The sequence below is a fragment of the Pelophylax lessonae genome, assembly GCF_965119305.1.
Source record: "Pelophylax lessonae genome assembly, chromosome: 5".
Taxonomy (NCBI): Eukaryota; Metazoa; Chordata; class Amphibia; order Anura; family Ranidae; genus Pelophylax; species Pelophylax lessonae.
In genome coordinates, this window is record NC_138772.1 from 166,758,320 (window position 1) to 166,786,022 (window position 27,703).

General features: G+C 47.8%; 1 protein-coding gene across 1 annotated transcript in view; it reads right to left on the minus strand.

The window, feature by feature from the left end:
• The window catches only part of TOPAZ1 (testis and ovary specific TOPAZ 1), a gene marked incomplete at its 5' end in the record, with an annotated part of 460,121 nt that overhangs the window by 424,923 nt on the left and 7,495 nt on the right, over nt 1-27,703 (minus strand). The window contains 2 exons of the mRNA XM_082257639.1: nt 768-893; nt 27,527-27,606. Coding sequence (XP_082113765.1) covers nt 768-893; nt 27,527-27,606 — 206 coding nt within the window. The remainder of the gene's footprint in view (nt 1-767; nt 894-27,526; nt 27,607-27,703) is intronic.

The following is a 27,703-nucleotide window of genomic DNA, read 5'->3' on the forward strand; positions in this document are numbered from 1 at the left end:
TACCATCTGCAGGGACCTGAGATTTTCTGCAGCAGAAAACCTCAGGTCTCTGCAAGACACACAGGAAACAATTACTTCTCATGTGTCTGTTCACACCAAAATGCAGGTATGATGTCCAGTGCGGAGTTGAGCGGGATTGGGAAGCATGTCTGCAGTTTTCCTTACAGCTCCGCAGTGGAATGTGGGCAATACAGACAGCACCGCTCTGCATTCACCCCGTGTGACAGGGAAAGGAGAGCGGTGCTCTGTGCCTGTACTGCCCGCCTCCTGTAGGATGTGAGTGGGGTCTCTGAGGTAGTCTATGATGAGAAGTCTCTGAAGTTGGGATCACTAATGAGGGGGGCACAGATGACGGGATGATAATACTGCATGTGATGTCAGTCTGTGCATAAAAAAGACGTGCATGAAAACTGATGCCAACGTCCATAAAAATTGAAACACGCATGAAAACTGATGTCTCTGCAAGTGAAATCTGTATGGTTTCCCCATCGGTTTTCATGCACGCATGGTGTGAATGAGCCCCAAATATATAATCTGCAGACGCATCAACAGAAAAGACACAGGCTGTGAAAGACACTTTCAGACAGAAGACAGAACACTGCCATTATGGGTGAGCTCCAAGGTTCCAAATGCTAAGCTAAAAATTTTGAGGGCACACCGCAAGACTTGGAAATAACTTAGCTGGGGAAGTCTAAGTTTATGACTCCATAAAAAGAAACAATTTAATTTCTCGAATTAAAAATAATCATTTAAGAATAAATGCTTACCTTCTCATCACTCTCTTTAGGTACATGGAGATAATTACACTGTCCTCTGTAGCAGCCATACGGGTAGCGGAAGAAATACCTGCAGTATCCATATGGCAGCTGGATCTGCTGCAATGGCTTGCAATTCTGTGTGAAGCATAAAAAAAGCTGATCAAAACAACCACACATATCATTCACAGAAAAAATTGACAAAATGTGTGGAAAATTCTGTCATGAGAGAAAATATAGATCGTCATCTCAGATCTCCAAGTTTGAAAACGTCAGCTGCCTAGATATCCCTCTTACATACATAAATCCCAAACCAATAACTTGCAGCAAGTTTCTAAATGTACTGATCTGCATACTTGTTTTAGGCTCAGTGACTAGCAGTTTCAAAAAGAGGTTAGCAATAACATCCCCACATTTCCCTCATGACAAGTTTATTCTAAAAACTATCCTGTCACAAGTTGAAAAACAGACCATGGGCAAGGAATAAAAGATCAATAATAACCTGTCCAGAGGGTTGCAAATCAAAATTTTCCTTTTCGAGAGATAAACGCTGATGCTCTGACATTTAGGGGTGTGTAAAATATGATGTCCCCAAGTGTGCACTGCAGATCCTCCCACTGGTACACAGTAGTGACATAGCAGCCAGCTGGAGGGAACACATGTGTTGGCAGAATACCCTATTGCACACATGCAAAGTGTCACATGACATTTGTTTTTAAATGTGGTGTCAAGGTCGCTTTAATCAGAATCAGAAATTTCTAGAAACTGCATTTCATCTCCCAAGTTGTTATATTCTTGAGGTCTTACCTTTAAGGGGCAGCGTGTGTGTAGATTTGTGTGTGTTTTTATTTAGTTGCATTTCCTCCAAGTCAGATAAGAAAGGTCAGCTAGTGTTTCAGACATTTAGATGCCCAGTGAGGTTAAACTATCTTTAGAGTGAGCTCAGGGCACAAACAGTAACTGGAACACTCTTCAGGCAGCTGGAGGAGATCACCTGTTTATTTAAGTTTTTCATTTTTGATCTACACGTAGCACCTTTGTAATATGTCAGTTTATTTTAACTACTTCAATACTGGCCATCTCACCCTCTTTCTGCCCAGGCCAATTTTCAGCGTGGTTACACTTTGAATGACAATTGCGCAGTCATGCAACACTGTACCCAGTATGAAATTTTTGGCATTTTTTTTTTATTAAACAAAAAAAGACCGAAAATGTAAAAGGAAAAAAAAATATAGGTTTTCTTAGTTTCGGTTATAAAATTTTGCAAATAATTTCTTTTTATCTTTACTGATGTGCACTAATGAGGCTGAACTGATGGGCACTGATAGGCGGCATGGATAGGCAGCACTGATGAGGCGGCACTGATATAGGGAAACTGATGGGACTTCCTGACCATCAGGGCACTGATATCAGTGTAAATGTCCCGTCAGAATCACTGTTCACCGGCTGACTCTCCGCTCTAAAGAAATGCTGAAAACTGGCAAGATTGGACACATGGTGCTGATCACATGGTAAAGGGCCACTGTGTTTGACCCTTCATACACAGCTGTTAACAGATCGTGGTAAAGGACACAGAGTTGACAGAACACACCAGATGCGAGCCCCAGGGGGCGTGGAACATAAACGCTCTCCCAGAACAGGGCGATGGAGCTGTAGCTGTCTTTTGGCTGTATCGCAGTTGGGAAGAGGTTAATGTCAATCCCTGAGCTCAGGAAGAAGAAAGGACAGCCTTACACTTCTGCTCTGACAGGGAGAAAATAAAATATATTAGTCAAAAACCAATAAATATCTGGGAGATAACATTATACTATGACATATGTCCAAGAGTGGACAGTCAAGACTACAAATTCCCACTGGTGAAGGGTTCTCTTCAGATTCTATATGTCGCCGTTGGTACAAAGGCACGGATTAATGAGAAATTAAACAACCAAACAAAATGGATTTTTGTCTAACCGTAAAATCCTTTTCTCTGATGTTCATTGACAAACACAGCTCCAGAATCTTCTTGACCATTGGGTTATGCTGTCCCCCACAGGAGGAGGACAGTAGGCAGGAAAAAAGCTTTACCAAGCCTATGGGGCAGTCCCAGGGAGTATACCCCCACTTCCTGCTATAGGCATTCAGTTTAGTTGCAAGCAGTGTCAGAAGAAAAATAACCCAACTCAATAGAGGGGTGGGTGCTGTGTTTGTCAATGAACATCAGAGTAAAGGATTTTAGGTAAGACAAAAATTCAAATTTCTCTTTTGTTCTTTGATGGACACAGCTTCAAGAATCTTCTTGACCATTTGGATGTCCAAAAGCAGTTTCAAACATGAGGGGTGGGAAAAAAACAGCAGAGAAAAATCCCAAAAGGCTAAACCTAGCCAACCAGGTAACATGGAGCTCAACCAGGAACAACTGGAGCTCACCTGAAAAAACATACACCCCCAAAGAGGACTAATCTTCTCAAACAGCCGCCTGCAAAACGGTGCAACCAAAAGCAGTATCCGCAGATGCCAGCACATCAATTGTAATTTTAAAAGTGTGCACAGGCGACCAGGTGGCCTGCCTTGCCAGCCTGCACTATTGACACCTGATGGTGGAAGGCCGAAAAGGCACTAAGAGCTTGCGTAGAAAGCGCCTTAACAGGGAACGGAGGAACCTGACCATTGATGGAATAGGCCTGCACCATCGCCCATCTTGTCCATCTGGAAATGGTCACGGCAGACGCGACCAACCCTTTGTGAGGTATATCCATAAGGACAAATAGTAAGACCGATTTCCTAAATGACTCGGAAGCCGCAAAGTACACCCTGAACGACCGACCCACATCCAGAGAGCACAAGGCATTCTCCCTAGGATGTTTAGGCTTAGAACACAGGGAAGGCAACACAATGTTTTTCTTCAGATGGAAACCAGAAACAACCTTAGCAAGGAACGACTGACAAGGGTGAAGCTCCTCTTTATCTCTGTGAACCACCAGGTAAGGTGAACGACAAGACAACGCCGCCAGCTCTGACACCCTGTGTGCAGAAGTAATAGCCACCAAGAAGACTACCTTCTGGGACAATGTAAGCAAAGTAAGCTTGCAAATATTACTGAAAGGCGGGTACTGGAGAACCGACAGCACCAAATGAAGATCCCACGAAGGCAATGGAGACCATACTGGGAAGCCAAGTGATGAACTCCCTGAATAAAAGGTGCGAACCAAAGAACGTGTAGCCAAAGGATGGCAAAAGACGAACGCAAAGGCTGAAACCTAGCCCTTGACGGTACCCAAGGCCAGGCGCTGCTCAACACCTAGTTGGAGGAATGCCAAAATCCGAGCCCCCAAAATGGTACGGGGATGAACCCCAAGAGTCTCACACCTCGCAATGTACGCATTCCAAAACTATAGTAAAATCTTCCTAGAGGTAGTTTATTTTTTTTAGTCTTTTACAACGTGGGAAATCACCGATTCAGACAACCCCCTACCCTGCAACACCCGGACTTCAATAGCCAAGCTGTTAAAGCCAGCAACTGTAAAGCAGGATGGAACATTGGCCCATAGGCCAATAAATCTTCTCTAAAAGCAAAGTCTCCAAGGTCATCGGCGACCAGCCGTACCAGACAAGCGTAAGGGGAACGGCAAGGTCAGTCTGGAGCCACTAGAATGACTAGATCCCTTCTGCCTCGATCCTTACCAGGAGACTCGGCAGAAGTGTCAGCGGGTGAAAGGCGTATATCAGAAGATACTGGCCCCAAGGAGACACCAGTGTGTCTGACGTCGACCAGAGGATCCCAAGACCTTGCCACAATTCTCTGTGCCTTCCTGTTGAGACGAAAGGCCAACAGGTCCACCTCGGTAGTTCCCCACCGGAGAGACAGCTGAACCTTAGAATGCCGGCTACCTCCCGAGCCGCCAGGACACTTCTTGTGCCCCCTTAGTGATTGACATATGCCATGGCATCATCCGATAGATCCTTACCTGGCACTCCTGAAGGTAAAGAGCCAGACAAATCTTAATTGCCCGAAGCTCCAGTATAGTGATCGTTATCTTGACTCCCCCAGAGTCCAGACCCCTTAAGCACATCTGTGCCCAAAACGCCTCCCGATCCGGACAGGCTGGTAACCGCGTGGACCACTGTCCAGTACAGGGGAAGGAAGGATTATTTAGAGACTGTGGATCCTTGTCCCACTTGGCAAGAATCTCCCTTTGAAGAGGCTTGAGTGGAACTGTGCAAACGGAACCGCCTCAAAAGGTAGACACCATCAGACACAGCACCCGCACGTAAGTCCAGAAAGAAGACCAACTGCTGGACAACAGGAGCCGAGTCGCAGCCTGCAGCTTTGGGGGTTTTGTTACCCTGGAAAAAAACACCCTGGCTGAAGCCGATCCAGAGTCAGACCCAGAGAGTCCAACTCCAACCAGAAGAGTACAATTCCCCCCCTTTAAGACCCTTAATGATATCATCTAGGAAGATCCAAACAGACGATCCCACAAAAAGGGAAGAACAGATAAGGCCGTTGGAAGACTGGTCCACAGACCAGCATTTCAGCAATATCATGCACCGAAGGACCACTGCTGTCACGAACAGCCTAGAAACCATGGGAGCCACATTCAGAGAAGCACCACAAACTGCAACCCATGGACCAACTGGTCAACCAGCTCGCAAGGACAGGGAAAAGCTGCTCCCCCTCCAGATCCTGGCGCAAAAGCTTTACCCACTCCGTTAGTCTGGGACACCAATGCTATGGTGAACACCAGCCTAAGGACCGAACCGGCCACAGGAAACATGTAGCGGACCAAAGTCTCGGCTCTCCCGTCAAAGGGGCCTTTAAAAGCTGGAGATTCCTCCACCATAATTAAAGTGGAGTTATTCGGCCTGAAAACCTGAGAATCCACCACAGAGAATCCACCACAGGTAGGACTGTCCAGTTTGTTAAAAAGGAACTCCTCAAAGAGATACCATCTAGCTAGATACTATCTAGCGAAAACGCTTAGGCACCTACATAATGCGTTTTGGTCACCGATTTGCAACAATTTGTCAAGTAGGCTGAAAAAGGACACCTTTTGCCTCTTTTGGGGAGCTGCGGGAACCAGCAGCTTGAAGTGCTTGGACACAGATCCAGGGTCGCTACATACTGAGCTCACCCAGTAGACCCACGGTGACCCTAGAAGGGCTGGAAAGAGGAAGGGGAACCTGGGGGTCCCACCGTCCCAGGGAGGGGCCAACCTCCACCCCAAAACCCTCAAGGGGGAGAGGGCGGGGGGACGACAACTTACCATATCGTGGAAGTGGGTGGGCACACGCTCCCTGGCCGGACTGGGGAGACCCTAAGGATCTGGAATATCCAGTCCGTCGCCCAGTCCAGCAGTTGATTGTAGCTCTCACAGGAACAGAAAATTATTTAAAAAAGGAAAGAATGCTAGGACCAGAGATCCCAGCAAGGAACTAGGTCCTTACTCCGGACTAGGCAGAAAAAACGGAATGCCTATAGCAGAAGTGGGAGTGCCCCTTAGGCGTGATAAAGCTTTTTCCTGCCTAGTGTCCTACTCCTGTAGGGGGCAGCATAACCCAATGGTCTTTTTTGTGTAAAGTTGTTGGTACCTCAAGCCAATAAGGGAGGGACTTTTAAGGCAGGTGTAATTAATTGAGCAAATATAAAGAAGTAAATAAATAAAGTAGAATTTATTACTTAAAAGCATGTACCTACCTGTACATGCTTTTAAGTAATAAATTCTACTTTATTTATTTACTTCTTTATATTTGCTCAATTAATTACACCTACCTTAAAAGTCCCACCCTTATTGGCTTGAGGTACCAACAACTTTACACAAATTTACCCAGGGACGACGGCAAAACCCAACTACAGACAGGATCATAGAGATCAAAATTTCCCTGCATAACCCAATGGTCAAGAAGGTTCTGGAGCGGTGTCTGTCAAGGAACGAAAGAGAAAAAGGATTTTTGATAGCGTCGATAAGCCAGAATGATAGGAATACGTGAAATGCGTGAATTTTACGTGAAATTTTTGGACGCAGATGAATTTAGTGCCTTCAGATCCCTACCTTGCTTTGGGAACTGTGTACAGGTATGAATAGAAACCCCATAACCTTTCCTGTTCTGGGACTACGACCCACTGCGAGAATAGTTGAGCAAGAGCAATACCCAAGTCTACAAGTTATTGATTTGAAATTGGCAAGTTAGACAACATGAAAGCTGGGTAGAGATTGAAATTTCATCTTCTAGCCACCTAGCCACCACATCCTGTACTCAAGTAATTTGAGATGCTTTTGGGCCATGGGGTCACAAAGTTTAAGATGCCCCCCTATTTCAAGAAAGGGGTTATCCTATCACTGCAGGCTTGAAGGATTTAGTACCCCAAGATTGGCTAGGGAACTGAATTTGGATTTCTCAGTCCATGAGATGATATGGCTTGCTACCTTCAAGGCTGTAGGACTCCTGGTGCCCCCTTGGTAGTCGACGTAGGCCACAGCCGTGTCTTTGCAAAAAGCATTGTCTAGTGTTGCAGAGCCATTCCTATTGCTCTGAGCTCCAGAATGTTGATGGGGAGTTTGGCTTCTACCCATGACCATCTTACCTGAGCTGTGATGTGCAGTGGTTTTGCACAGAGCAGCCCCAATTCTCCTCTTCTCAATTACCCTTCTGGTCGCTCTGGGCCCCTACCCCTTGCCGAGTGCCCCATAGCAAGCCACTCGTGCATGCTCGTTCCCAAGCCAGCTCTCTGCGTTCATAAGACTTAGAGAGCACGGCTCCGCTCCGCCCCCACCTCACTGGCTGGGACTGACAGCAGAAGTCAATAGCTTGTCCTGCCACATCTCAGCCAATCAGAACAGAGAGACCTGAGAGAGCTTTGGGTCTCATACACATCGCTGGATCGAGATCAGTCTTAGGTAAGTATTAGGGAGGCTGAGGGTGGAGCTGCACACTGAAGGTTTTTTTACCTTCAGCCTTTACAACCACTTTAAGGCTGGGCTGGCTATGTACAGTCAAGTCCATAAATATTGGGATATCGACAGAATTCTAATCTTTTTGGCTCTATACACCACCACAATAGATTTGAAATAAAAACAAACAAGACGTACTTTTACTGCAGACTTTCAGCTTTAATTTGAGGGTATTTACTGTACATCCAAATCAGGTGAACGGTGTAGGAATTACAACAGTTTGTATATGTGCCTCCCACTTTTTAAGGGTCCAAAAGTAAATGGGACAGATTAACAATCATAAATCAAACTTTCACTTTTTAATACTTGGTTGCAAATCCTTTGCACTCAATTACAGCCTGAAGTCTGGAACGCATAGATCTCACTAGACACTGGGTTTCATCCCTGGTGATGCCCTGCCAGGCCTCTACTGCAACTGTCTTCAGTTCCTGCTTGTTCTTGGGGCGATTTCCCTTCAGTTTTGTCTTCAGCAAGTGAAATGCACGCTCAATCGGATTCAGGTCAGGTGATTGACTTGGCCATTGCATAACATTCCACTTCTTTCCCTTAAAAAACTCTTAGGTTGCTTTCGCAGTATGCTTCGGGTCATTGTCCATCTGCACTGTGAAGCGCCGTCCAATGAGTTCTGAAGCATTTGGCTGAATATGAGCAGATAATATTGCCCGAAACACTTCAGAATTAATCCTGCTGCTTTTGTCAGCAGTCACATCAATAAATACAAGAGAACCGGTACCATTGGCAGCTATACATGCCCACGCCATGACACTACCACCACCATGCTTCACTGATGAGGTGGTATGCCTTGGATCATGAGCAGTTCCTTTCCTTCTCCATACTCTTCTCTTCCCATCACTCTGGTACAAGTTTATCTTGGTCTCATCTGTCCATAGGATGTTGTTCCAGAACTGTAAAGGCTTTTTAGATGTTGTATGGCAAACTCAAATCTGGCCTTCCTGTTTTTTTTTTTTTTTTTTAATCAATACATATTTTATTGAGTTTCAAATACAGATGAAAAAAAAAAAACAGAAAATCACAGTAACAGAATGTGATATAGGAAAATAACCACAACAAGGTAGAACATTAACAAAAAGTGGATAATACAGTGTTCAAAGAGTAGTATTAGCTTCGTACAAGTGCTTAGGCATCATGCATGCAAAGGTTAACAAAGTTTATTCTGATGAAGGGAGGAGAAGAGAGGTGTTGAACCACCCCGACTTAGAACCCCTAGGGGAACAATGTCACCAAGCCACGGGTTGTTGGCACCCCTCATCCCCCGGACCAGAATGAGTAGAATAGAAAGTTACATTATAAGCTTCTAATATCAGGTGTTAAATAGGGCCACTCCGACCAAGCTTTTTGAAATTTGTGATGGGTTAATGCGTTGAAGGATAACGGAATTTTTGTAAAATCTTACCTGTAAAATTCCTTTCTCTGAGTCCTCCGACAGTCGCCGCCCTCTTCATATTCGTCACAATGGGGTATTAGACTTTTCTCCGAAGGAGTAGCTAGGCAACAGAATATGTTAATATAAAAGTTTTACCACATCCCACCCCCAGGGGGTGGTCCCCTCAGTCAATACCCTCCTACTTCCTGTATCCATACTCCAGTTTCAGTGGAATAGCAGTAGAGAGTACAATCAACCCCAAAAGAGGGGCAGGGGCGGCGACTGTCGGAGGACTCAGAGAAAGGAATTTTACAGGTAAGATTTTACAAAAATTCAGTTTTCTCTTACGTCCTCCGACAGTCGCCGCCCTTTTCATATTCGTCACAATGGGGACGTCCCAAAGCAGTGCAAACATGAGGGGTGGGAAACGCAGCCGCGCCCAAGGCAACGCCGTCTCCACAGCAGAGAAAGGAACCTTACCAAAGGAAGGAAATCCTCTGGGCAACAGAAGAAAAAACTTGCTCAACAGAAGCAAAAATCCCAGGAAAACAAATAACCCAGGGATAACAACAGGTATCCCAAACAGCCAAGGAGCCCATACAATAGGCTCTAAGGAACTGCCGCACTAAGAACCTTGCGGCCAAAGGAAGCATCTGCCGACGCCTGAACATCCACTCTGTAGAATTTTGTGAAGGTGTGAACGGACGACCAAGTCGCCGCCTTACACACCTGGGCCACAGAAGCCCCATGACGACAGGCCCAAGACGTACTCAGAGATCTTGTAGAGTGCGCCTTCACAGGCACAGGGGGAACTTTCCCCTTCAAAGCATAGGCCTGTACCAAAGTCTGTCTGATCCATTTGGCAATGGTAGAGGCCGATGCAGCCAAGCCCTTCCGAGGTCCCTCAGGAAGGACAAACAAGGAATCCGACTTGCGGAAATATTCAGTCGATTTCAGGTAAACCCTGATTGCCCGAACAACATTCAAGGAATGCAGCTCCACCTCCTTCGGATGCTTGGGCTTCGCGCAGAGCGAAGGCAGGACAACATCCTCATTGATGTGAAAATCCGAAACCCTCTTCGGAAGAAAAGAAGGGTTAGGTCGTAAGACCACCTTATCCAGATGAAGGACCAGATACGGAGACTTGCATGACAAAGCTGCCAGCTCCGAAACCCTGCGAGCCGAAGTGATCGCCACCAAAAAAGCGACTTTTTTGGACAACATGGACAACGAGATCTTCCTGATCTGTTCAAAGGGAGCATGTTGTAGCACGGACAGAACAAGGTTCAAGTCCCAAGGAGGCAAAGGTTCCCTCCTAGGAGGGACCAGATGTCGCACCCCTTGAACAAAGGTACTAACCAAAGAGTTAGACGCCACAGGACGTTGAAAAAGAACGGCCAGCGCAGACACCTGACCCTTGACCGTAGCCAGCGCCAAACGCTGGTCGACACCCGTCTGAAGGAAGGACAACACCCTAGACACCGAGTAAGTGCGAGGTGGAAACCCCCTGGACTCAAACCAGGCAAAATAGGCCTTCCAAGTACGGTGATAGACCTTCCCCGAGGAAGACTTCCTCGCGTTAATCAAAGTGTGAATGACCTCCGGAGAGAGACCTCTATCCTTCAGGACCTCGGTTTCAACAGCCAGGCCGTCAAAGCCAGCGACTGTAAAGCAGGATGGAATATCGGCCCTTGAGACAAGAGATCTTCTCGAAGAGGCAGACGCCAAGGAGCGTCGACCGCCAGGTTCACGAGATCCGCGTACCAGGACCGGCGAGGCCAGTCCGGTGCCACAAGAATCACCGTGTGTGGTTCCGAGTTCAACCTGCGAAGGAACCTGGGCAGCAATTGGATCGGCGGGAACGCATACAGCAGCCGATACTGGTGCCACGGGGCCACCAACGCGTCTGCCCGAGGATCGCGCGTCCTTGCCACGAACCTTTTTACCTTGTTGTTCAGACGAGACGCGAACAGGTCCACTTCCGGAAGACCCCACTTCGCGCACAACATCTGGAAGACAGCCGGGTGGAGAGACCATTCCCCCTGATCCAGGGTCTGGCGACTCAGATAATCCGCCTGCCAGTTCTCCACCCCCGGAATGTGTACCGCCGATATCGCCGGGACATGAGTCTCGGCCCAAGAAAGAATGCCGGCCACTTCCCGAGCCGCTCGGGCACTCCTGGTGCCCCCTTGGTGATTGACGTAAGCCACCGCCGTGGCATTGTCCGTCTGCACCCGAACCGGACAGCCTCGCAGCCTGTCCGTCCAACGGTGAAGGCAGAGATTTATCGCACGCAACTCCAGAATGTTGATCGGAAGGGAGGATTCCTCCTCCGACCAAGTCCCCTGGGCGGACAGAACGCCCAGAACACCACCCCAGCCCGACAGGCTGGCGTCCGTGGTGATCACCGTCCATGAAAAAGGACGAAAAGACTTTCCCCCCCGACACCGCCGGGGACTGGAGCCACCACAGAAGATCCCTTCTGGTGCGACGGCTCAACGAAACCTCGACATCCAGAGACTGCGGACGCCCGTCCCACTTGGACAGAATCTCCGCTTGGAGACCCCTCGTGTGAAACTGGGCAAAGGGAATTGCCTCGAAAGCCGAGACCATCAGACCCAGACACCGCATGCACTTCCGCAGGGATGAGCACGGAACGTCTCTGAGGGACTGGACTTCTCCCTGAAGAACCTTGATTTTGTCGTCCGGTAGGAAGACCTTCGCTTGGACCGAGTCCAGGAACATTCCCAAATAGGGAAGGCGAACCACCGGGTGTCGATTTTGGATAATTTATCGTCCAACCAAACTCCTGCAGAGTCTGCACCGTGACGGACAGATCCTTCTCCAGACCCTGGCTGGTCGCAGACCGAACCAGAATGTCGTCCAGATACCCCAGGACAGAGATGCCCTGGGCCCTCAACAAGGCCAGCAGTGGCGCAAGCACCTTGGTGAAAACCCGCGGAGCCGAAGCGAGGCCAAAAGGCAACACCACAAATTGGTAGTGATCCTCCGCAATGGCGAATCGAAGGTACCTCTGGTGACCCTCGAAAATGGGAATGTGTAGGTACGCATCCTTCAGATCGATGGAGGCCATGAATTCCCCCGGAACCAGGGCAGCCACCACCGACTGCAGAGATTCCATGCGGAACTTGCGAACCCGCACAAAGCGGTTTAGAGCCTTCAGGTCCAGAACTGGACGAACCTTGCCCTCCTTCCTGGGTACAGTGAACAGATTTGAATAGAACCCCCGAAATCTGTCCCGATGAGGCACCGGGACCACCACTCCCTGAGCTCTCAGGTCCCGCACCGCCAGGTGCAGATCCCGCAAACGCTCCGGAGACAGTTGAAGATTTGAGGGAAAAAATCTGCTCTCCGGCCGAGACTCGATCTTGTAACCAGATCGAACGATTTCCTGAACCCACCTGTCCCGAACACGGGCCAGCCAAGGTTGTAGAAAACCGAGCAAGCGTCCCCCCACCCCAGAACCGGGTGAGGGCGCCCCTTCAGGCCGCACTGTTGTGGGCAGCGGATCCGGATTGGCCGGACTTCTGCTTACCTGTCCACGGCTTCTTTTGAGAGCCCTGACCTTTGAACGGTTTGCCCTTAAAGTGCGGCCGAAAGGCACGAAAGGACCCCTGAGAGGGCCGAAAGGAAGCATGCTTCTTACCAGGAGCCGACTTAGCCTTCTAGGATTGGGGCAAGAGCGTGCTCTTACCACCCGTGATCCCCTTTATCAGTGTATCCAAGGAGTCGCCAAAAAGGCGAGAACCGTCATAAGGAAGATTGGCTAAAGTCTTGCGAGAAGATTGGTCCACCGACCAACACTTCAACCAAACCAAACGGCGAGACAACACCGCTACACCGTGTACACGTGCGGCCAACGGGACCATATCCAAGTCCGCATCGCACAAATAAATGACACCCTGATGGGTTTGATCCACCATGTCCAATGTCGCCTGCGGGGCTGAGTCAGCCACCAAAACGCGTCTAAGCACCTGCGTCCAACTCGCGACCGACTGGGCCGCCATAAGGGAAGCAAACAGAGCTTTTAGCATAGAACCCATAATAGAATAGGTATGACGGGCAAGAGACTCCAGCCTCTTGTCCGTGGCATCCCGGAATACCGGGGTATCCTCAGCAGGAATCGCAGTGGACTTATTCAGAACCGCGATCGCGTGATCCACAGGAGGTGGTAAACACCAACGCTCGTCAGTAGCGGGCGTGAAAGGATAACGCAGTTTAAACCTACTGGGTACCGCAAAAGGTTTGCGAATATTACGCCATTGTTCCTTAACGGCGCTCTGAAAATCATCAGTGCAGGGAAAAACCTGCGACGTTTTGCGCCTTCTCTTTGTCCCATAAGCTGCCAAAGCAGCCGGCGGACACGGTTCATCTTGCAAGCGCAGCGTTTGTTTGATGGAAGCAACCAAGTCATCCATGAGCGCAAGCTCCTCAGACGAGCCAGGGGGAGAATTATCCACCCCTTCAACCTCAGCCTCCACCTCGGACCCCACAAGATCCAGGGAGGAACGGGACCCCGACAAGGAGACCCCGGCCATATCAGCCCCCGCACCATCACCCTCTGAACCAGAGGAAATTGAAACTCTGGACCTTTTTGTGGATTGAGCAGCCACCAATATTTGCACCTGGGCAGCAAGATTAGCCACAATCACAGCCAAATCCCCCCCTGGGGGAGAAACAGCAGTCCCCTGGCTACCCACCAATGTGGCAGGAAATTTGCCCTCCTGAGAATCCATTGCCCCACAAAACTTATGCTGACAAGAAAGGGTCACTGCCCCCTTAACAAGCGCGGCGAGCGCAGCCCACCGCCACACACACAAGCCTAATGAGACCCCCACAGGGAGAGCACAGAAAACAGGCAATGGATACAGGCAGATAGGAAAGTTAAAACAAAACCTGAGGGGACCCCTGTAGTAGCTGCTGCTGCGATCGGTGCACATCAGGAAAGAGGAAGTGATGCAATCAGGGCGCTCTTGTAAAGCCTATGAGAGGCTACAAGAAAATGGCCGCCCGCATTGAAAACATGCGGCCGGGGCGATGCAGGCAAAATGGCGGTGCTTGGCGCCGAAAACGCCGCTCCCCCGCTCTGCGATGTAACACATAGTCCATGTAAAAAATGAACATGGCAGGTCGCCGCAGCGACCGCTGTACAGTGCCCCCAACATGACCACAGGCATGCCCCACAGCACACAGCGCTTCACACAGTAACAGGCAGACACACAGTGCCACACAGCCCCCCCTCCTGCAGCCCACAGCGTGCAGGCAGAATGACAGGGAGCCCAATAGTGTGAATAGAGGCAGGTTACACAGTCCCAGACTGACACCCCCCCCGACAGACAGGTCCCCACATAAGTTCACTTACCTGCTAATGGCGTGGGGGACCCGCACAGGCGAACAAACCGCAGCACATGAGGCAGGGAGAGTCGCAACCAGGACGCACGAAACCGGGGTTAAGAAACCACACAGCGTCCAGTGAGGTAGCCACCTCACCAAGCATCCCTGCACCGAACAGGGATGGGTCGTTCACTGTGCTAGGAGCAATACCTGGCTGAACGCTCGATGGCAGGCCGGGAAAACCACTGACCCACAACCTGCGACCAGGGGGATCAGCCCGAGTCCCAGCCCGCACGAATTCTCTTCATCAGAAGAACTAACGCTGACAAAATGAACAGCTAAGCAAACAGAGAGAAAAAACTCAAACAAAATCAAAAAAGAATAGAGAAAAGGCTGAGACAAATGCCCCAGCATAGAGACATCCAGCTACTCCTGACAAGCTAGACATTGAAACTGGAGTATGGATACAGGAAGTAGGAGGGTATTGACTGAGGGGACCACCCCCTGGGGGTGGGATGTGGTAAAACTTTTAAATTAACATATTCTGTTGCCTAGCTACTCCTTCGGAGCAAAGTCTAATACCCCATTGTGACGAATATGAAGAGGGCGGCGACTGTCGGAGGACGTAAGAGAAAAAGCTTTTTCTAGTTTATAGTTCTCATTAACCAGGGTGATTGCCTCAGAAAGGTTTGGGGTATCGGTGGTTTTCCACTTACGTAGTATTAAAATTCTGGCAGCCGAAAGTAGATGTACTATCATTTTTCTATACGTCAGTGGGTATAATTCAATATTTAGATTCAATAATGCCAACTCTGGTTTGGGCGGAGTTAATTTCCATACAATTGAAAATTGCTTTCCAAAAGCTTGTAAGGGAGGGGCACTTCCAGAGGACGTGCTGTAAGGTACCCACTCTACCACATTCTCTCCAGTATAGTGGTGAAAGGGAGGGATTTATTTTGGATAACCTATAGGGAGTGAAATACCACCTATTTACAATCTTTGTCATCATTTCCCAATGATTTGTACAATGTGATAGTTTGTGGATCGAATTGATCGCTATTTGCCATTGCTTTAGGGTGAAGGATTTATTAAGCGTTTTCTCCCATTTCAGCATATGTGGCGATTTAATTTTAAGGGAATCAGATGTAAGGCAGGAGTAAAAGAGGGATATACCTTTAGTAAGGGGCGGTACAGTGGAGATGAAATTCCATGTTTGGGAATTAGTTAGTATTTCTGATATTGGATGCTTAGCTAGAGTGAAAATTATCTTAGAGATGGTGAGTGATAGGTCAAGAGGAAGGGAGAATTCCTGGATAATTTCCTCTTTATCTTTAAGCCTACAATTACTGTAGAGTTGTTTTATGAGTGATAGACAGTGATCACCTAACTTAGTGACATTAAGATTTTTCAATTTAGATTCTAATATCTTGATGGGAATATCACAGGCGTGGAAAAGTTTTACTGTGGGTGTTAATTTGGAAATCGCTCTCCAAGCTTGCAGAGAAGCTTTGACTGTGATGGGAATGTTTGGCCAGTTCCAAGGTATCCATAAATCACACTGAAGCATGAGTGTTAGGTTTTTAGTCGGCACCAAGTCTTCCTCAATTAATGCCCATAATGGGGTTTCACTACTAGTGCTCCAATGTTTAATTTGGTCTAGCCCGGAGGCCCACCAATAAGCTTGTAAATTTGGTAGTCCAGCTCCTCCCATGGATTTGTGCGCAGTGAGTACATCGAAGGCTATGCAGGCTTTTTTCCTAATAATACTTTCCTAATGTCCTAATAATACTTGTAAGGGCATTCAAATGTGTTTTGGGCATGGGGACTGGTAATGCTCTAAATCGGTATAAAATTTGAGGAAGGATGGTCATTTTTATTAACGCCATTCTCGTTCCCCATGTTAGGTCAATTTTTGAGAAATTATTAAGGTCTTCACAGATTTTTTGCTTTAGGGGTTTTAAATTCGAATAAGGTCAGAGGTTGGAAGGTGTGATGGTAATTCCCAAGTAAGATATTTTTTCATCTGTCCATGAGAAAGGGCAGTTTTCTAGCAAACGTTTTTTTGTTTCAGGACTAACATTTAGATTCAGGACCAGTGATTTGGAATTATTTACTTTATAGTAAGAGATCTTACTGAAACAGGTAAGGATAGTGTGGGCTGCAGGTAGGGATGACTCTGGAGACGTCAACATCAAGATAATGTTATCTGCGAACAAAGTAATCGTGTTCTGTGTTGGCCTTCCTGTCTTTGAGGCTCACCAATGGTTTACATCTTGTGGTGAACCCTCTGTATTCACTCTGGTGAGGTCTTCTCTTTTTTTGACTTTGACACACATACACCTACCTCCTGGAGAGTGTTCCTAATCTGGCCAACTGTTGTGAAGGGTGAAGGGTGTTTTCTTCACCAGGGAAAGGATTCTTCGGTCATCCACCACAGTTGTTTTCCGTGGTCTTCCGGGTCTTTTGGTGTTGAGCTCACTGGTGCGTTCTTTCTTTTTAAGGATGTTCCAAACAGTTGATTTGGCCACACCTAATGTTTTTGCTATCTCTCTGGTGGGTTTGTTGTTTGTTCAGCCTAATGATGGCTTGCGTTACTGATAGTGACAGCTATTTAGATTGTATATTGAGAGTTGACAGCAACAGATTCCAAATGCAAATAGCACACTTGAAATGAACGCTGGACCTTTTATCTGCTCCTTGTAAATGGGATAATGAGGGAATAACACACACCTGGCCATGGAGCAGCTGAGCAGCCAAGTGTCCCATTACTTTTGGTCCCTTAAAAAGTGGGAGGCACACATACATACAAACTGTTGTAATTCCTACACCTTTCACCTGATTTGGATGTAAATACCCTCAGCTCCAAATAGGCGCTCTCCTTGAAAAGGAAGAACAGCCAGGGCTTTTTTTTTGGACGTCTGGTCCGCAGACCAGCATGTTAGGCTGACACAGAGAGACAAGCCACTAGGGGAGCCGCATCCAAAAGATGCAGCACAGATAAACTGCTGCCCCTAGACCAGCTGGTCTGCCAGCGCAGCAAAGGCAGGTGGGAGCTGTTCTCTCTCCATGTCACAGCGCAGAAGCTTAGCCCACTCAGTCATGCAACATCAGGGCAATGGTGAACACAGGCCTCAATGCCGAATCAGCCAGGGTGAACATACTGTTAAAGCTTTTTAATGAAGTTTTACTACCTAGCCTGCTCCTGCAGAGGGCGCCGTTACCCAATAGTGATGAAACTTGGAAGAGGCTGCGTCTGTCAGAGGACTCAGAGAAAAGAATTTTACGGTAAGTTCTTACAAAAATTCTAATTTCTCTTACGTCCTCATACAGACGCAGCCTCTTACAAGTTTCATCACTATTGGGATGTCCCAAAGCAGTGCAGGTGTGAGGGGTGGGAAAAAGAGGCAACCAACAGAACGGTAACGTGCCAAGAAGGCCAGAACAAAACATTGCCAACAGGGCAAGAAAAGCTCAACCAACAGGAGCTAACCCCAGAACAACAAATTAACCCCAAGAAGAGAAAATATGTCTCTTTAACAAACCACAGCGCTCAAAACTTTGCAGCTAAAGGAAGCATCTGAACATGCCATCCCGTCAATCTTGTAGAATTTGGTAAAAGTGTGCACAGACGACGAGGTCGCCGCTTTACACACCTGAGCCACAGAAGCCTAAAAGGCGAAAAGTCCAAGAGGCACTCACCGCTCTAGTAGAATGTGCCCTCACAGGAAAAGGAGGCACCTGACCCTTGACCCCCCCCCAGAGGACTGTCCCAGGGACACGGGGGGTAGCATCACTCACCATACCAAGGACCGCGGGCTGCACTCCGATAAAGCTTGCCTCCCACTCTGAGTGGGGGTGCTGTCAGCCAAGAGGGGACGCTGCAACACAGGGCATTCCAGGCTTGATGCGTCCCGGCGAGGCATGGGTGGACAACAGTCTGCGCACTCTCGTAGGCCAGGCTGGGGTACCATAAGGTCTAGATTTTCCAGTGCGAATCCCAGCACGGCTGTCGCTTGTAGTTCTCCAGGAAGATCCCTCTGACTAGCGTTAGTGAGTGAGAAAATAAAATAAAACATTTTTCAAAGAAAAAATCAAAACTGAGACCGGAGTACCAGCAGGGTATCCTAAGTCCTACTCCTGAGCTAGGCAGCAAGAAACTGTTTAGTAAGCTCTAAAGCCCCGTACACACGTACCGATGGTCGGCTTACAAATGTTCCTCTTTTCTCCCCGGGATGTCGGTGTCTGCTGAAAAGTGCAAAGACAGCACAAGGACAGCACAAGAATTTTGTCCGCCGACTGCAGAAGTGATGTCATGTAATGGTTAACTTTCCCTGTGTTTTCTATTTTCTGAGCATGCCCAGTCTTGCAAATCTGCGGTCTGTCGGCCGAATTGTGTACTGACAGGCGAACAATCGTCCGTTCTGGTGTCGGCATACAAATATTTTCATGTTTGCACGAAAGACTTTTGTCCGCGGATTGTGCGCAGACATCTGTCGGAGGCACCATACTAACACGCGTACAATCGGCAGATCCTTCGTCCACCGACGTTTGTATGCCGACGATCGGTACGTGTGTACGGGCCTTAAGTGTCTGAGGATAATGTCTAGAGGGACAGCCCCTATGGTGTGTCTAGTTAAACCTTTTTAATGATGTTTCACTACCTAGCCTGCTCCTGCAGAGGGTGCAATAGTGATGAAACTTGGAAGAGGCTGAGTCTGTCAGAGGACGTAAGAGATATAATGCTTGTAAAGTAGTTCAGTCTTTTCTTTACAGAGTTAAGGAATAGATTTTCTATGCTCCTAGAATACAAAAAAAAAAAAAAAAAAACAGGGATCATGCTTATAGTAGCGGGGGTTAGCCTCAGTTTGCCCAGTGTACAATACTCCTGTAGCAGGCAATACCATCTGAAGGTTACAGTCTTCCTGTAATCAATGGACAGGATAGAAATGAAATGATGCCAACAGCAATAGTCTTTTTTATTTTTTACATTTTGCAGAGAATGTACGAAATTGCCAGACATATCTTTGGCAAGAAGGTGGGCCCCCAAGTGAGACCCGATTCTTGGATGCAGGAGGTGGTTTCAGGCTACAAGTCAGGATTTTTCACCCACCTCTTTGGTTCATCGTTTTGACCTTTGCTATGTCACTGCACAGATAAGCAGATCTTCAGGCACTTCAGTAATTTCCCCAGTTTATGGTGTGTTCTCTGCACTTTGTTTGTGGGTGTGCCTTTCTTCTACACCTTGGGTGTTACCAAGGTGCTGGCCCTGGTACTAGACTTGCTGAACTCCAACGTTATTCCCATTGGCCAGATGGTCTCCTACTGAGGTACAGTTGGCACAGGTTCTGGTACACAATAGAGCCCTGACTGTACAGACCTTGGAGAGATTCGGTTGGAAATCCACACTTGAAACTGACTTCTACTGATACATGCATACTCGCTTGGAGTATCTAGGTCCAGTACTTGACACAGCTCAAGCCAAGGTTTTTCTTCCCCAGGAGAAACTTCAGTCTTTTTGCTCTCAGTTTTGAACTCTTCTGTCCAGCAGTGGTCTGGCTCTTTGCTTTTTGCATGCATTCAGATGAGTTGCATAGTTCTAGCCAAATCAATTATTTAAAAAAATGCTGGATACATTGCTAAGTGCACAGAATAAAGGTGGATGCATTTCTAAATTATATTGGGATACTACCAATTATAAGTTGATCCAAGTAATATCTGATTGCCTTAGGGGGATCAGGAAGGCTTCCCCCCCTAATTATTAAGAAACATAAGGTCAGAGCAATTTTGAGACCTATGGAGTTAGTGTTGCTTTCAGAGCATTGGACACTGGCAACAAAAAGCATCAGCCACTATAATCCCTCCCACTCCAATCAAAATTCAGTTTTTTTGTTAACCACTTCCATACCGGCCTATAACAAAATGACGCCGGCAGGAGGGCTCTCTCGATCCGGGCGGGCGTCAAATGATGTCCGCCCGTTCTAGCTGCTACTGCGCGCCCCGATCAGGGATGAGGCTCGTCCCTCTGACAGAGCCCATCCCTGATCAAGATAAACAGCCAATAGAAATTGGCAGTTTACCACGCGATCGGCCGTGTCAATCACAGCCGATCACATGAGCGGCTCCAACGCGAGCAGCTCGTTCTCTCCGTAATGCGCACCCCCGGGGGTGTGCAGCGCGGTGATCGGGGACGAGGCTCGTCCCTTGGACAGAGCCCATCCCCGATCTAGGTAAAGAGCCAATGAAATTGGCTTTTTGTCACGTGACCGGCTGTGTCCAATCACAGCCGGTCACAAAATGTCAGAGAAAACGGTAACTAGCTGTCACCGTGTTCTCCTCCTCACACACTGATCCTGCCTGAGGAGGAGATTGCGGTAACAGTCACCGATTACAGTGCACCCCAAAACACACTGATTGCTCCCCCCCCCCCCAATAAAGCGTACCTGTCACTAACTCATCAAAGTACCTGTCACCAGCCCATCAGAGTACCCGAGTACCTGTCACCAGCCCATCAGGTACTCTGATGACAGGTACTCGGGTACTCTGATGGGCTGGTGACAGGTACTCGGATGGACTGGTGACAGGTACTCTGGTGACAGGTACTCGGGTGGGCTGGTGACAGGTACTCTGGTGACAGGTACTCGGGTACTTTGAGTACCTGCCATCGGAGTACCTGAGTACCAGTCAACAGCCCATCAGAGTACCCGAGTACCTTTCACCAGCCCATCAGAGTACCCGAGTACCTGTCACCAGCCCATCAGAGTACCTGTCACCAGCCCATCAGAGTACCTGTCACCAGCCCATCAGAGTACCTGTCACCAGCCCATCAGAGTACCTGTCACCAGCCCATCAGAGTACCCAAGTACCTCTCACCAGCCCATCAGAGTACCCGAGTACCTGTCACCTGCCCATCAGAGTACCCGAGTACCTGTCACCAGTCCATCAGAGTACCCGAGTACCTGTCACCAGCCCATCAGAGTACCCGAGTACCTGTCACCAGCCCATCAGAGTACCCGAGTACCTGTCACCAGCCCATCAGAGTACCCGAGTACCTGTCACCAGCCCATCAGAGTGCCCGAGTACCTGTCACCAGCCCATCAGAGTGCCCGAGTACCTGTCTCCAGCCCAGAGTGCCCGAGTACCTGTCTCCAGCCCAGAGTGCCCGAGTACCTGTCTCCAGCCCAGAGTGCCCGTCTCCAGCCCAGAGTACCTGTCTCCAGCCCAGAGTACCTGTCTCCAGCCCAGAGTACCCGAGTACCTATCTCTAGCCCATCAGAATACCCAAGTACCTCTCTGAAGCTCATCAGAGTACCCGAGTACCTTTCTGAAGCCGATCAGAGTACCTGAGAACCTATCTGCAGGCCATGCCTCCTAGATTATATGTTTGCTTTCCGAAATGGGGTAATTTTGTGGGGGTTTGCATTGTCTTGGGGTTCCAGGGCCTTCAAAAGTGTGATTGGTTGTAATGAAATTATATGTGTAATTTATGCTCCTAGAACACCTGACGGTGCTCCTTGCATGTTGGGCCTCTGTATGTGGTTATGCTGTGACAAAGTCCCACATATGTGGTATCGCCATACTCCGGAGGAGTGGCAGAATGTATTTTGGGGTGTCATTTTTGCTATGCACATGCTATGTGTTAGAAATATCTTATAAATTCACAACTTTGTGTAAAAAAAAAAAAATGCGTTTTCATTTTCTTTCCACATTTTCCAAAAACTTGTGGAAAAAAATGACATGTTGAAAAGACTCATTATGCCTCATAGAATATACGTTGGGGTGTTTGCTTTCCAAAATGGGGTAATTTTGTGGGTAATTCCATTGTCCTGGTGCTCCAGGGCCTTCAAAAGTTTGATAGGTCGTTTGGATATTATATGAGTAATTTATGCTCCTAGAACACCTGACTGTGCTCCTTGCATGTTGGGCCTCTGTATGTGGCTATGCTGTGACAAAGTCCCACATATGTGGTATCGCCATACTCAGGAGGAGTGGCAGAATGTATTTTGGGGTGTCATTTTTGCTATGCACATGCTATGTGTTAGAAATATAAAAAAAAAATGTGCATTTATTTATTTAAAAAAGTGAATTTATCCTTTAAGAGGAATCGACATAATCTCTCCCAAGAAAGAGGCAGACTATTTTGATTTTTCTACCCTTTTACCAAGATTATTTTTTCTTGTTAAAATTAAAAAACAAACTGATTAAAGCAGAACTTTACCCATAGCAACTTCGTAAAAAAAGAAAAAAATGTTCTTTAGCAAGGAATATACTATATTCCACATGAATAATTTTGCTACCAAAGTTAGTGTGTGCTGTAAATTGCCTCCAGCATTGCTCCTTTTCCTACTTGCGGGAGGCTTCCATTTTTCTGAAGCCCAGAGCTCCTGAACAGCTGTAAATCATAAAGCAGAAATAAACCATTCGATTTAATGGTTTCAAAAAATTCCTGGAGTGCCAGGATTGCCAACTGTCACATTTGCTTGTGTCTTCAACCAAACTGTCAAACCATCAAATAGCTGGTATCATAATTGATCACATGTGCAGCACCATGGCAGTTGCAGATCAAAAGGAAGCAGCTTTCTTGGCTGTAAAGGATAAGGAGGTTAAACCGCTTGGGGACCGTACATTTACGGTGGCAGGGCAGCCGATCTGTTCAGGATCACCAACTTAGTATGTGATCTGACACTTCTGGATCTGGGGTGCACGCGCCCCCGACGACCCGCCCCTCCTGTCATTACACACTGCGGGAGGCCAGCGGCTGGTATAGCGGACTCAACGTCCGCCGGCATGGTCCACTTACAAAGGACACAGGCAGAACGACAATCTGCCTGTTAAAGCAAGGCAGATTGTTGTTCTGTCAGCAGGGAAGGTTTTGATACTGTGTTTCCGTAAAGCATGAACACAGATCTTTGCCTTCCCCTAGTCAAAGCCCCTCCCCCACAAGCGAGTAAGCACTAGCTAAGCTCACAGTTAACTCTTTGATCACGCTGTTAACCCCTTCCCAGCCAGTATCATTAGTACAGTGACAATGCATATTTTTTAGCACTGATCACTGTATTAGTGTCACTAGTCCTCAAAAGTGTCAAAAATGTCTGATTGTCCACCACAATATTGCAGTCCTGCTATGAGTTGCCGATTGTCACTACTAGTATAAAAAAAAAAAACTGAATTTTTGTAAAATCTTACCTGTAAAATTCCTTTCTCTGAGTCCTCCGACAGTCGCCGCCCTCTTCATATTCGTCACAATGGGGTATTAGACTTTGCTCCGAAGGAGTAGCTAGGCAACAGAATATGTCAATATAAAAGTTTTAACATATCCCACCCCCAGGGGGTGGTCCCCTCAGTCAATACCCTCCCACTTCCTGTATCCATACTCCAGTTTCAGTGGAATAGCAGTAGAGAGTACAATCAACCCCAAAAGAGGGGCGGGGACTGTCGGAGGACTCAAGAGAAAGGAATTTTACAGGTAAGATTTTACAAAAATTCAGTTTTCTCTTACGTCCTCCGACAGTCGCCGCCCTCTTCATATTCGTCACAATGGGGACGTCCCAAAGCAGTGCAAACATGAGGGGTGGGAAACGCAGCCGCGCCCCAGGCAACGCCGTCTCCACAGCAGAGAAAGGAACCTTACCAAAGGAAGGAAACCATCTGGGCAACGGAAAAAACTTGCTCAACAGAAGCAAAAAAATCCCAGGAAAACAAATAACCTAGGGATAACAACATGTATCCCAAACAGCCAAGAAGCCCATACAAGAGGCTCTAAGGAACTGCCGCACTAAGAACCTTGCGGCCAAAGGAAGCATTTGCCGATGCCTGAACATCCACTCAGTAGAATTTTGTGAAGGTGTGAACGGACGACCAAGTCGCCGCCTTACACACCTGGGCCACAGAAGCCCCATGACGACAAGCCCAAGACGTACTCAGAGATCTTGTAGAGTGCGCCTTCACAGGCACAGGGGGAACTTTCCCCTTCAAAGTATAGGCCTGTTCCACAGTCTGTCTGATCCATTTGGCAATGGTAGAGGCCGACGCAGCCAAGCCCTTCCGAGGTCCCTCAGGAAGGACAAACAAGGAATCCGACTTGCGGAAAGATTCAGTCGATTTCAGGTAAACCCTAATCGCCCGAACAACATCCAAGGAATGCAGCTCCACCTCCTTCGGATGTTTGGGCTTCGCGCAGAGCGAAGGCAGGACAATGTCCTCATTGATATGAAAATCCGAAACTCTCTTCGGAAGAAAAGAAGGGTTGGGTCGCAAGACCACCTTATCCAGATGAAGGACCAAGTACGGAGACTTGCAGGACAAAGCCGCCAGCTCCGAAACCCTACGAGCCGAAGTTATCGCCACCCAAAAAGCGACTTTTTTGGACAACATGGACAACGAGATCTTCCTGATCTGTTCAAAAGGAGCGTGTTGTAACACGGACAGCACAAGGTTCAAGTCCCAAGGAGGCAAGGGTGCCCTCCTAGGAGGGACCAGATGTCGTACCCCTTGAACAAAGGTACTAACCAAAGAGTTAGACGCTACAGGACATTGAAAGCGAACGGCCAGCGCAGACACCTGACCCTTGACCGTAGCCGACGCCATACGCTGGTCGACACCCGTCTGAAGGAAGGACAACACCCTAGACACAGAGTATGTGCGAGGTGAAAACCCCCTGGACTCACACCAGGCAAAATAGGCCTTCCAAGTACGGTGATAGACCTTCCCCGAGGAAGACTTCCTCGCGTTAATCAAAGTGTGAATGACCTCCGGAGAGAGACCCCTATCTTTCAGGACCTCGGTTTCAACAGCCAGGCCGTCAAAGCCAGCGACTGTAAAGCAGGATGGAATATCGGCCCTTGAGATAAGAGATCTTCCCGAAGAGGCAGACGCCAAGGAGCGTCAACCGCCAGGTTCACGAGATCCGCGTACCAAGACTGGCGAGGCCAGTCCGGTGCCACAAGAATCACCGTGTGTTGGTCCGATTTCAACCTACGAAGGAACCTGGGCAGCAATTGAATCGGCGGGAATGCATACAGCAGCCGATACTGGTGCCATGGGGCCACCAACGCGTCGGACGCGTCTGCCCGAGGATCGCGCGTCCTTGCCACGAACCTTTTTACCTTGTTGTTCAGACGAGACGCGAACAGGTCCACTTCCGGAAGACCCCACTTCGCGCACAACATCTGGAAGACAGCCGGGTGGAGAGACCATTCCCCCTGATCCAGGGCCTGGCGACTCAGATAATCCGCCTGCCAGTTCTCCACCCCCGGAATGTGTACCGCCGATATCGCCGGGACATGAGTCTCGGCCCAAGAAAGAATGTCGGCCACTTCCCGAGCCGCTCGGGCACTCCTGGTGCCCCCTTGGTGATTGACGTAAGCCACCGCCGTGGCATTGTCCGTCTGCACCCGAACCGGACAGCCGCGCAGCCTGTCCGTCCAACGGTGAAGGCAGAGATTTATCGCACGCAACTCCAGAATGTTGATCGGAAGGGAGGATTCCTCCTCCGACCAAGTCCCCTGGGCGGACAGAACGCCCAGAACACCACCCCAGCCCGACAGGCTGGCATCCGTGGTGATCACCGTCCATGAAAGAGGACGAAACGACTTCCCCCCCCGACACCGCCGGGGACTGGAGCCACCACAGAAGATCCCTTCTGGTGCGACAGCTCAACGAAATCTGGACATCCAGAGACTGCGGACGCCCGTCCCACTTGGACAGAATCTCCGCTTGGAGACCCCTCGTGTGAAACTGGGCAAAGGGAATTGCCTCGAAAGCCGAGACCATCAGACCCAGACACCGCATGCACTTCCGCAGGGATGAGCACGGAACGTCCCTGAGGGACTGGACTTCTCCCTGAAGAACCTTGATTTTGTCGTCCGGTAGGAAGACCTTCGCATGGACCGAGTCCAGGATCATTCCCAAATAGGGAAGACGAACCGTCGGACACAGTGTCAATTTTGGATAATTTATCGTCCATTGAAACTGGAGTATGGATACAGGAAGTGGGAGGGTATTGACTGAGGGGACCACCCCCTGGGGGTGGGATATGTTAAAACTTTTATATTGACATATTCTGTTGCCTAGCTACTCCTTCGGAGCAAAGTCTAATACCCCATTGTGACGAATATGAAGAGGGCGGCGACTGTCGGAGGACGTAAGAAAAAAATATTCTAATGTTTGTGGACACTAACTTTTGCGCAAACCAATCAATATATTCTTATTAGGATTTTTTTTTACCAAAAATATATATAGCAGAATACATATTGGCTTAAATAGATGAAGACATTTTTCATTTTTGACAATTTGTTATTGGGAATGTTTTATAGCTGAAAGTAAAAAAAAAAACATTTTTTTTTTTTTCACAATTTTTTATTTTTTTTGTTTATAGCACAAAAAAATAAAAAAAAGGAGCAGAGGTGATCAAATACCTCCAAAAGGAAGGTATTTGGGGGAAAAAAAAGGACAACATTTTTTTGGGGTACAGTGTCAATGGTCAAAGTAACGCAATGCTGTATCGCAAAAAATGGCCTGGTCTTGAAGGGGGTAAAATCTTCCGAACATCAAGTGCAGACACCCTAAGACAGGAAAGTGTGTGAATGGCTGGATAAAGAAAGCTTAAAAAGAAAGGTAATGCAGCCACCACATCTAGTGATTGGTAAGCTGCAGCACATCAAATTTTTGTTTTTGGGTTTAATACCACTTTAACTACTTCAGCTCCAGGCTTTTTTTTTTTAACACTTGTTTACACGTAAACATCAGTATTTTGTTAGGGAAATCAAAAAATTAGTTAGGGGCGGTAGAGCCCGAGCAAGCTGCGGAAGGCGGCAGGAGGGGGAGGGACATCTCTCCCGCTGCTTGCAATAGCAACTGAGCAGCTAGTTAGCCACTCTGATTGCTAGTACAAGAGAGCCAACTGCCAGCTCTAAAAAATTATATAACCACTGAAAGTCCACCGAGTCGTTAAGTGGTTAAACAAGAAATTCGTGCCACAGAAGTCTTCAACATATACAAGAAGCCAGTAAAATTAGATCCCTACAAATATTTTTTAATGCACTAGCCCTTTGATAATGCTTTCCATCTAAAACAAAAGCATAACTTGTTAAAAAAAAACTTACAAGTTTGTTTTCACATTTATGATTCTCCCAACTGCTTGGAATCATTACATCTGGTGGAGACTCTTCTTTCCTATGAAGATCTTAATTGAGAGAAGGAAAAAAAATAAAATTCACAATCTAATCATTCCTATTGCAAAGAGAGATGAAAACCTTAAAAGGTAACTCCACTTTCATGGG